The sequence below is a fragment of the Leuresthes tenuis genome, unplaced genomic scaffold, assembly GCF_036924035.1.
Source record: "Leuresthes tenuis unplaced genomic scaffold, fLeuTen1.0.hap1 SCAF_20, whole genome shotgun sequence".
Classification (NCBI taxonomy): Eukaryota; Metazoa; Chordata; class Actinopteri; order Atheriniformes; family Atherinopsidae; genus Leuresthes; species Leuresthes tenuis.
Window position 1 is genome coordinate 31663437 of NW_027325374.1, and position 12378 is coordinate 31675814.

The 12378-nt window shown below is 39.0% G+C and overlaps 1 protein-coding gene across 1 annotated transcript in view; it reads right to left on the reverse strand.

The window, feature by feature from the left end:
- The window catches only part of mtr (5-methyltetrahydrofolate-homocysteine methyltransferase), a 65357-nt gene that overhangs the window by 27450 nt on the left and 25529 nt on the right, over window positions 1-12378 (reverse strand). Inside the window, exons 20-21 of the mRNA XM_072372724.1 lie at window positions 4810-4962; window positions 613-720 (exon numbers count right to left, since the gene is read on the reverse strand). Of these exons, the coding sequence (XP_072228825.1) occupies window positions 613-720; window positions 4810-4962 (261 nt within the window). The remainder of the gene's footprint in view (window positions 1-612; window positions 721-4809; window positions 4963-12378) is intronic.

The window sequence follows — 12378 nt, forward strand, 5'->3', positions numbered from 1 at the left end:
TTAATCATGCACTTCAAAGCAAGAGATTCTCTGCTGGAGATGCAGTCTCAGCTGGAATGGGTACATGAAGTGGCACATGGGTAGAGTAGTGAAAATATGCTATTGAAAAAAACTGTTGTATTACAGCATGTGGAGAATGCAGGGTGAGCCTCATTGATGACATGTTTTGTTGATACCGATGCCACATATCTTTAAAAGCATGCACAATATTGTTGAGTGAGTGAAAATCAACATACACATCAGCAAATTAGAGCATGAAACACAAACTATTAACATCACACGCAACTGCTCATGGTAAATTAAGTACCTATAAAAAAAAAAAAAGAAGTCATTGTTCCAGCATGTGTGAAAACAAATTTAGGAAAGCATTAAAAGCTCACAATAGTTTAGGCCACCTTTGTTATTGATAAGGCCAACTGTCAGTTGTCATGCACAATTAATGCATTTTTCTTTTACTTTTACCGTTTATAGTACAATTGTGATACTATATATTATAAAAGTGTTGTAAACTCTTTCCACAAATAAAACTCTTGCAAAAAAACGCAAAAATATATTTTTTTAAATGCTTTTACATCTTTTCACCAAACAGAATCATATTCCACTGAGACTAACCATCTCCTCAGTTGACCCAGATGAGGCCATCATCTCCTCCCTCTGTTTCTCCATGAAAGGAATCAGATAACCAACCGCTTTCTTCATAACACGAGCCGACTTGATAACCTGCAAATACAATGAGGTGTGATTTAGTTTCTACACACATAAAGGGAACATTTATATTGCCTGCTAACTAAAAAAATAAATACTGACCAATGTATAAAACATTTCAATGAAAATAAATGGAGATGATGTTCATTTCTCCCTTTTTCCATTTTTGGATGCCACCTTCACATTGACTCACCACCAGTGGAAAGGAATTTTCCACTGGTGGAGGTGGAGGTGTCCCAACTAGATATAGTTATTAATGTATAGATTATATATGTATAGGAGTAATGTATAGGAGTTATTTTTAACCATAATCTATCTAAAACTAATGCATGCATTTGTTACATCAACATTCGACTACTGTAATTCCTTATTATTGGGCTGTCCCACATATTCTCTGAAAAGCCTCCAGCTGATCCAAAATGCTGCAGTCAGAGTTCTGATGAGAACTAACAGGAGAGATCATATTTCTTGTCACGGTTTATGTTTTAATCCTCTTGTTTTTTGGTCATTTGTTATGTTTTCTGGTCTTTATAATGTTTTCAGGTTTTGTCGTGATTAATTTCTTGTCATGTTTTTTCCCCTGTCACTTAGTCTCACTCAAGTCACCTGTTTCTGTTCACAGCTGCACATCATCACCAATCACTTCCCCACAGCATTTAGTTTCCAGGTTCAGTCTCACTCATGGCAGAATCCTCACTTTACCTTCCACGCTCACGCCACGAACGCTAAGTCTGGTTTTGCCTCATAGCCACAGTTTGTTTAATCAGCCTCGTTATCCACAGTGCCACAGTCTTGTTTTTCATAGTCATGTAAATTATTCACAGTCTTGTTTTATTTTCATAGTTAAGTATTTTTGATTATCCGGCTCAGCTGCCCTTTCTGTTTTTGCTGTTTTTTCCTTTGGAAATAAACCTTTGTTACCTTTGAGAAGTCTGCATTTGGGTCCTCCCTTCCTGCATCAACCCTGACATTTCTCCAGTTTTAGCTACTCTTCATTGGCTTTCTCTTAAATTCACCTTAGAATTTAAAACTCCTCTCCTCACATATTAAGCTCTTAATGGCCAAGCTCCAACATATATTAGATATTTTCCAAACAGAGCAATTCACTGTCAGACTGCAGATTTACTTGTGAGAGTTTGAAAGTTTCAAGTAGTGGAATGGGAAGTAGAGCCTTCAGTTATCAGGCTCCTCTCTTGTGGAACCAGCTGTCAGGATACGTTCAGGAAGCAGACACTCTCTACCTTTAAGATTAGGTTTAAAACTTTCCTTTTTAATAATGCCTATATTTATGGATGGCCCAGGTGACTCTGAAACATCCCATAGTTATGCTGTTATAAGCCTAGACTGCCAGAGGATCCTGTATTGTATGTCCTCCAATGCATTACAACACTCAATAAAACAATTTTCCATTTTTCACAGTTGGCCAGTAAAGGCATTCTATTCTAGTCTATTCTGACGGCTTTTTCCATGTATGATGCAGTAATCTTGTGTTGGTTCCAAAAGTGTTCCTGTAACAGCTCCTGTGCCCAAGCATAGCCTCTGTCTGGAGCCATATGTTGACAGCTATGCATCTGGTCTTCCCAAAAATCAGGTTTCAGGTCTTTAAGCTCTGCAGAAGGCTGAGGACGACCCATTCATTTGAATCAGGTGTGCTGGAGCAGGGAAACATGGAAAACATGCAGGGCGGGGTGCCTTGAGGACCAGGATTGAGAAACACTGGTGTAGACACTGAAGGACCTAAAGTTTCTAAATATGTACAGTCTGTCATGTATTCCACAGCACTGGAACTTTCTCATGATTAAGGTTAAGGTTGAAGAGGTGCTATAGAAGTCAATATAGATAATCAGTTCAGGTCTTCAGGACTCCAGGACTGACACCATCTGGATGTGCAGACTCTCTTCAGCTGACTGCTGAAGACAGACAGGGTGGATGGGAGAGCACAGAAGGTCACACTGTGTTTTGCTGAGGGGCTATAGTCTGTGTTGAGATCGTTGTGACAGGGAATCTGTGGGAATAGGGAGTGCATGCCCCATGCACTCCCTATTCCCACATGCAAGGGTTCTCTTTGGGTACTCCAGCTTCCCCCACCATCCAAAACCTTGCATGTCAGGTTAATAGGTGATCCTAAATTGACCCCAGGAGTGAGTGTGGGCATGCGTGGCTGTTTGTCTCTGTGTGGTCCTGTGATGGACTGGCGATCTGTTCAGGATGTTAACCTCCAGCCCCCCCAACCCAAAGACCCTGAACTGGATTAGGCAGGTATAGATAATGAGTGGATAGATGGATGATCCTCTTTCACTTTAAAGCCTGTAATCTGTTTCATCGTTGACCAAACATCCCTCATATTTCTCTGCTGTAGCTTGCTTTTTAGCTTTTTTTCCCCAGCAGTCCTCAACAACTCTCTATTATCCCCCCAGAAGACCTTCTTTTTCATGTTCAGCAGCTTTCTCAGATGGTGAGTGTGGGCTTTTGACTGGAAAAAGCACCTCCCTGCAATTGAAAGAATAATTTTCTCCACAGAGAGGTTAATTTTATCTGTTACAGACTCAGTCTTGGCACTAATGTAATCTCCAAGTAGCTCAGAGAGAGCATTCCAACTAGGATTAGGGCCACAAAGTTTATTCAGCCTCCTAAGATCACACTTGTTGTTACAGGTCAGTGAACAATAAGTATATAGTTGAAAGTAACTCTTACTCTGGTCTGATTTTCTAAATCGAGGATGGGAAGAGGATCTGTATGCATCTCTTACATTTGTATAGAGTAAATTCAACTTTTAATTTTTTTCTGTTGACAAATGGTTAAAAAATTTGAATTGCAACACTGTTTAAGTATTGTGAGGTAACAAAAATGCATGTTAATTAACTTTTTTTTTGCATATGTATCACCGAAAATATTAAGAATGTCCAAACCTGATATATGCTGACATGTAAATGCGTGACACACAATAAAACAAATTTGGTCAAAAGTGACATTTCTATATGTGAATGAATGAAAAAATAAGATATTTGAATACATGAAAAACTACAAAACCAAAACACTGTCCACAACTAATAATATCATCATCACAGATGCCAATTTACTGCAACTACAATCTAATTTTAAGCTTATATGTATTGGCATTTCATTTAAACTAGACAGTGTTCATTCTCTAAACAGTGCAACATCACATACTGCAGGTTCCAAAAATGTTATTTAAAATTTTTTTAAAAAAGTTCATCATGACTGTCATATGTCTGGTCACAGACTGCTTTGCTTTTGATGTTATTTAGCCACTGCTTTTATGTCAGTCTCTTCCCTTCTTAAGCCTGTTGCAGTCAAGTTGTGATGGTAGCTGTAGCTCAGGAGTAACAGTCAGAGTAGTGTATTTTGACCCCTGGCCTCCCTGGAGTCGAAATGTCGAATGTGCAAGTGCTTTTTTCACAATGTGGCTTGAAACATTGTATAGACCAAGACATGCCATAAGAAAGTGTGTCTGAATGGGTGAATGAGGCTTGTTGTGTAAAAGCGCTGAGTGGTCAACTAGACAAGAAAAGAATCATGCTATTACATTCCATTAAAAAAAAAAAAAAAAAAAATGGGAAAGAAAAAGAACGTGCAGTATTTTATAGCCATGTTTGGAGGTTGTTTATGCGAATGTCGGAATCCTACAAACAACTTCAAGTACACATGTATTCATCAGTCTGCAACAAACAATAAGTCAAGTCATTGTTTCATTTTAAAGAGTTGTAAGTCTGACTGTGAAGTCTTGAATGAGAAAACCCTTAAAAAAAAAATTAAAAAGCTGAAAAATGATCTTTTGGAAACTATGTTGCAATGACACGGTGACCTCAATGACTTCTCCCAAAGTGGACTGAAAACTGGTGAGAAGTATACTGCACATTGTTTCAGTCACTGGATTATCATAATTTCTTGAGTAACCAAACTGAAGTGAAACATATCACTTAAAAAATGCTTGAAAATGAAGGGTTCTATTCAATTCATTGCACACAAATAATGCTGAGGCTGTCTCCCACTATTTAAACATCTACATAAAGGTGTAATATATAGAACAAAGTTCATACAATGTTGACTGAAACACAGGAGAAAAATGAACAAAAGTGGTACCTGTGGCAGGAACATCTTCCCAGCTCCAAAGAAATCTCCCACCACCTTCATGCCATTCATCAGGGGGCCCTCAATGATTTGAAGGGGTTGTTTGTAGAGGTCAACCTGAGCCAGACATTCCTCTACATCCTCCACCACATATTTTTCTATTCCCTAACAGTAACAACACAAGATGGAGCAGGAAAGCTCAAAATAAGAGGAATGAAAACACATGTGTTTCTACAAGACATAAATATTACATGCAGGTTAAAACCCCAAAATAAATCTGTTTAAAATCCTATGTTTGAAAACAAGCAAATGATTCTGAAGTCATTATTCATATGATATAAACAACTTTGTCATTATAAACAATGCTTAAACTAAGTCTAAGTGCATATTTCAACATGTTTCAGCAGTTTAGGATGTCCAAGACATAAAGCACATTAGCTCACCAGATATAAATTCTCAAGCAAGAGGGATTCTTGTACTAACTATGGTGAAGTCTTTCTGAGGGAAGATTGCAAGTTCTCCCCAGGCCTATGTGGGTTAATTGAACATTCTGATTTTTCTGTCACTCTGTTAGTCTTGTGATGGACTAGCAATTTGTCCAAGGTTAAGCCCACCTCTTGCCTGATGGTAGGTGAACAAGACCACAGCCCTCAGCAACGCATCATAAGATAATGTGGGTTTAGATAATGGGTGGAAGTATAATCTGACATCTTTACCCAACAGCCAGGGTCTTACCCAACAGCCTAGAGAGAATGAGTTAACCAAATGCATGATAAGGGACACTGCTTTTTTGGAGTGATATTAGATAGTTTTTTCTTTTCTTAATCTTAAATGATTCAGTGAAATTTAAATAAGTGAAAATGAGCACTTCTACTCAATTTGCTCTCTTTATCTTAACAGCCATTATTGGTGTCTTTCCTACTGTTTTCATTTTTCCTTTCAATAGCAGGTACTCCTGGTCTAGTTTCATAGTGTTTGTTAATGTCTCTGTCCTATACACTCACCCCTCAACTGGTTGAGGGGGATGACACCCTAGCACATCAGTAGCTGAGCTGGAGATTTTTTCCTGTTGAAAGAGAGTTCTCCTTCTTCCTCGTCACCTTGTACATGATAGGGATGGGGGAATCAAATCCCTTCTCAAGGGAGTCGATTTTGTTATCTAGGCACTGAATATCTAATTTATCCATCCAAATATATATTGGATATATATGCATTGTTTCTCATCAAAATTAAAGGTTTGAAGAAACAAAAAAAAAAGTAATACCTAAAGTTTGAGCTTTATCAATTCACTCTTACAGATATTGTGTACAATTGGAAGAAACTAATCAATCAATTCAGTTTATTGAAAGCCAATTCATAACAAAATTCAAATGAGGGTAATTCACAAGATAATAAACTTTCTGTTTATTAATAACTCTATATTTCCCAATTATGTATTTGGCTTAGAGGAAAACCTATACAGGGGACATGCAAAGTGCACACAAAAAGGCCTGAGCTTTGAGTCAAACTATGAACGTTCAAACTACACTGCCTGGCCAAAAAAAGGTCACGCACAAGTACTTCGTTGGACAGCCTTTAGCTTTGATTACTTCTCCAGGGGCCTCATGTACATAGGAGACGTACGCACAAAAAAGTGGCGTACACACTTTTTCACGTCAACGATCAGATGTATCAAGAGCGAAATGACCGTGGAAATGTGCGGTGCCTCACGCAAATTGCAGGGCTGTCGTACGCACTTTTCTACCGCTGTTGTTTCTTTGGCGACACAACTAGAGGTGATGTTGGGAAACTGTTATAATAAATGTGAACACAATTTGTCCTCAGACTGAGTGATGTGCACATCTGAGACACATGAACAATTAATACACGTGTCTGCAATTACACAAGTGGATATAAAAGCATGCGCAAAGTGTTGCAGTGCATACCTTTAAAAACAATGGCAGCTTTAGCGGTATTAGAAGAAGTGCAATTAGAAAATGGGGGATTTGCTGGCACATGATGACAACTGGCTCATCAGCCATTTTCAGGGCAATCCTCCTGGAACTGTGCGCAGAGCTGCGGCCGGCGTTGGAGCGCAACACAGCGAGGAGCCATGCGCTGCTTGTGCCACAGGTGATGTGCACACTGGGGTTTAAGCAACTGGGGCATTCCAGACCGATCCAACCGATTGGGACTGTGCCAGTCGACCCTGAGCCCGAGTCATGCCAGCCGAGTGGGACGGAATTAATTAATTAAATGCTTTGTGGGGGTGGCCTGGTTCAACACACGATTCATACATTCAGTAACAGAATTGTTGGGAACAGACAACACGCTGGCACTGTGCGGTAGGGGTGGCTTCTTGGTGAGTAACTTTATTTGTGTAATTGTCCTAATATTATTCCCTGTGACGTGTATTGAGCATATGCGCCCCCAATTTTTATCCCGTCTTCACAGCATCATAGTTGGTAGTTAAAGTTAGTAACTTGCTGTTTTTTGCTGGTTAAACAACAGCTTAAGATCTTTCTAACAAGCCCCTGATCGTGTCTGTGTGCAAATGTTAATAACCCCGTACGTAAAGTGTGAAGTGTCATAATTAGCTTCACCTTTTCCCCGGCGCACTTCTGCTCTGGTTACTGTATGAACACGTTTGTTGTGAGTTACACAAATGTAGGTATTCACCTTTAATCAGAGTCACCCACACTCCCACACCCAAACCCCTGACAGAGCAGTTTCACCCATAGTTGTGCCGACTCTCTGTTCAAACCACTTCTTTTTCACCTCTACTTGTGTGCGCTTCTCAGACGCCTCAGCATTACAGGCCTCGCTCCCGCTCTCCCACCCACTCCTCTTATGTTTGCTGCTTATATCATAGGACAGCGTGCCAAAGAGCACATTTTTGCGGGCCTCCACTTCAGAGAGTAGCACCTCCATCTCGATTTTCGTTAAGTTATTCTTTTTCCGTCTTACTCATTCTTTTTTCTTTATTTTCTGATCGTGCAGAGAGGAATCGCAGGTGGAGGGCTAATTTAAATATGATTTGCATATTTAAGTAGGGACGTGGACAGGGAGGAGTCGGGTACTCCGACATGTGCGCTCAGTTCCACGTTGATTGGGATGTACAAAAGAAATGTGCTTGGATTCATGCGTGCGCACACATTGATACATCCGGATATTTTTGTACGTTGGAGGGCATTTTGGTTTGAGCGTACGCCATGTTTCAGTAGGAAATCCACGCAAGTCTTTGTACATGAGGCCCCTGGTCTCCAGACAGGACACTTTGCGGCTTTGCGGTAAGACGTATTGCATCACTTCCTGTTGCCTTGTGTGTGCACTGTGACATTTCTTGCTCTTCTTGAACTACAAATAATCACTTTATTTCTCCTATAATTTACCAATTTTGCATAGTTAACTCTATCCCCTACTTGTTATATTCTAACACTCTTACAGATCTTTAGTCTTTATTTTTCACTTTTTAGCGGTGTGTCTGGTTCTCTAGCTTAGCATGGCTACCAGTTCTCTCCCTCCATGTCTTGCTTTCACCTGCTCCGTGTGTCAGATGTTTAGTTACTCCTCTGCCTCCTAGAGTGATAATAGTACATGTAACAAATGTAGTCTATTTGATATATTTTGTCTAACAGAAACCTGGCTGCAGCAGGAGGATAATGTTAGCATTAATGAATCAACTCCCTCTGACTATTTAAATGTTCACGTTCCTCGAAGCACAGGCAGAGGAGGAGGAGTGGCAGCTATCTTCAGATCAGGGTTCCTAATCAGTCCTAGACCCAAGATTAGTTTTAGCTCTTTTGAATCTCTGATTCTCAGTTTTTCCCACCCAAAGTGGAAATCACAAAAACCTGTTTTTGTTGTTGTGTATCGTCCACCTGGCCCTTATTCTGAGTTTCTGTCTGAATTCTCAGAGTTTTTATCACAGTTAGTGCTGAGTACAGATAAAGTCATTGTAGTGGGTGACTTTAATATTCATGTAGATGTTGAAAATGACAGCCTAAATATTAACTTTAATTCTATATTAGACTCTATTGGATTTTCTCAAAGTGTTCACAGACCTACTCACTGCCTTAATCACACCCTTGACCTTGTGCTGACTTATGGCATTGAGAGTGAACAGTTAACAGTGTTCCCTCATAACTCTGTCTTGTCTGACCATTTTTTAATAACTTCTGAATTTACATTACTTGACTAAAGGGCTTCTGAGAAGAATTTTACATATAGAAGGAATGCTGTAACCAGATTTAAAGAGTTGATTTCATCATCCTTTTCTTCACTGCCATGTGCAGATATGACAGAGGACGGCTACCTAAATTTTACTCCAGTAGAACTTGACTCTCTTGTTGACAGCACTATAGCTTCAATGCGTACAACACTGGACAATGTTGCCCGTCTGAAAAGGAAGGTAATCAGTCAGAAGAGGTTGGCTCCTTGGTATAATTCATAGCTGCGTGCGTTAAAGCAGACTGCAAGAAAGCTGGAGAGACAGTGGCGTTCCTCTAATTTAGAAGAGTCTCAATTAGTCTGGAAAGATAGTTTAATAACGTATAAAAAAGCACTTCGTAAAGCTAGAACTGCTTATTATTCATCATTGATAGAAGAGAATAAGAATAATCCCAGGTTTGTTTTCAGCACTGTTGCCAGGCTGACAAAGAGTCCGAGCTCTGTTGAGCCATGTATTCCTTTAACTCTCAGCAGTGATGATTTCATGAGATTCTTTATCAATAAAATTGTTTCTATCAGAGAGAAGATTAATGGAATCCTTCCCACTATTATCACTGATGTATCATCAAGTATAGTAGCTCTAGAAGTACCCTTAGAACCTGAATTGTATTTAGACGGCTTCTGCCCAGTTGATCTTTCTGAGCTAACAACAGCAATAGTCTCTTCTAAACCATCAACTTGTATTTTAGACCCAATCCCAACCAGACTGTTCAAGGAGGTTTTCCCCTTAATTGACACTTTTATATTGGATTTGCTCAATCGGTCTTTGTTGATAGGATATGTACCTCAGACTTTTAAGGTTGCTGTAATTAAACCTTTACTTAAAAAACCTACTCTTGATTCAGAAGTGTTGGCTAATTATCGACCTATATCCAATCTCCCTTTTTTGTCTAAAGTTCTTGAAAAAATAGTTGCAGTTCAACTTTGTGATCATTTACATAGAAATAATCTGTTTGAAGAGTTTCAGTCAGGATTCAGAGTGCATCATAGCACAGAAACAGCACTGGTGAAAGTTACCAATGATCTCCTCTTAGCCTCTGATAGCGGACTTGTTTCTGTGCTTGTCCTGTTGGATCTCAGTGCTGCATTTGATACGATCGATCGCAGCATTCTGTTACAGAGACTTGAACATGTTATTGGGATTAAAGGAACTGCATTAGGCTAGTTTAAGTCATATTTATCTAATTTTATCATATTTAATTTAAAAATGAGTCGTTCCTTTCCACAGTTACCTCAGGCACGCTCATTACGGCAGATTGGACTGAAGACAAGTTTCGGTACAATCTACTGGTTTTATTAGCTTGGATATTGTTTTTCAATTGGCGCCATATGAATGAATTGGATTATTTTGAAATTAATTAATTGGATTTCATTGGATTATGATTACAATGAATTTAATTAGAATTGGCTTGAATTTGACTATATCATTTAAGTGCCTTGAGATGACTGTTGTAATTTGGCACTATATAAATAAAACTGAATTGAAATTGATTACGGCACTCATTCGGTGTGGCATCGTTTCGCTTCTGCAATGTCTCAAGATTTAGATGTCCAGTGTTGCATTCATTTTCACCAAGATCTTGTAGTGATGATGGTAGTTGGAACACTGCGCAAAGCCTTCTCCAGCACATCCCAAAGATTCTCAATGAGGTTAAAGTCTGCACTCTGTGGGGACCAGCCCATGTGTGAAAATTATGCCTTATGCTCCCTGAACAACTCCTTCACAATTTAAGCCCAATGAATCCTGGCATTGTCATCTTGGAATATGCCCGTGCCATCAGGATAGAAAAAATCCATTGATGGAATAATCATGCCTAGTGCATGATCGATCATCTGCCTCTCTTCTTACCCCAATGCACCATCACTCTGGAACAGAGTAAATCTGGACTCATCAGACCACATGACCTTCTTCCATTGCTCCAGAGTCCAATCTTTACGCTCCCTAGCAAATTGAAGCCTTTTATTCCCGATTAGCCTCACCAATAAGTGCTTTTCTTAGGGCTACACAGCTGTTTAGTCCCAATCTCTTGAGTTCCCTTGTGCGTGTGGAAATGTGCTTACTTTCACTCTCAAACATAGCCCTGAGGTAAACTGTCGTTTTCTGTGATTTTATTTCACCAAACGTTTAAGTGATCGCCGATCACAATCAGTTAGGATTTTGTTTCTGACCACATTTCTCCGTTGAAGATGATGGTTCCCCAATATCCTTCCTGTTTTTAATAATGCTTTGGACAGTTCTTAACCCAATTTTAGTAGTTTCTGCAATCTCCTTATGTTTTCTCTGCTTGATGCATGCCAATGATTTGTCCCTTCTCAAACAGACTAACATCTTTTCCATAACATCTTTTCCATAACCACGGAATGTTTTTCTTTGCAATAACTCAGTGCAATTTTTAATGTTTCTTTTGACAATTAGTGCAATATATCAATAACTTAGTGCAATATACATGAATATATATATACTTATTTACCCTGCATATAGTTAGCTCTTAGCTCTTAGTTATAGAAAACATATTTATTGTATAGGAATAAGGTCTAGCTCTGTTACACTGGTAGCCAAGTAACGACATTTCGTTGTCAAGATTCACCTTGTGTTTTTTGTGCAATGACAATAAAGGAAGTCTAAGTCTAAGTCTAAGTCTTTCGACATGGTTGTTTAAGAAATGAGAAGCTACTCACTGCATCAGTTGGGGTTAAATAATTTGTTGAAAGATAATCGCCCATGCAGTAATTAACCAATAGGAAGCGCTTACCTATTTGTTTAGTTAAATCCAGGTGGCAATTTTTTTTTAAATGTTTATTTTGGGCCAGGCAGTGTATGAAGCGACAGTGCTTCCCATAACTGAGCATATATTTTCACAAAAAATTCATGTTTGGGGTAGGACTGGTCTGATGGATTTGGCTAGAAGACAATGTGAGTGATGACATGGAGCATGGACAAAATAGGCTTCAGAAAGTGAACTCCACAAATCATTTGTCAGTGGGGTAGGCATTACTTTGTTTTGTTGGATTGTTTAAATCAGATTTTGGCTATGGCTTGTACTTGCATAAACTGGATTAAAAGACACTTAAAGGAGCTGTGTCTAATAACTATGGTGATTTATTAACAGAAATGGAATATAATACATATAACTATGTTGTTTGTTCTATATAGTCACCCTATGAAACGAGTCGTTATGTTTTTATTACTTTAGATTTCGTCTTTTTATTGATATATATCGCGATCCGCTCTACACAAAGGCTTACCCGGAAGGACACCACTTGCGTCGCCACATTGATTACAGTGGCCTAGAAAGGACAAAAGGTGGCTCAAGTGTGATTCGCCGCTACTTTGCAGACAATCAGCTAATCTGATTAAACAAACGTAACATT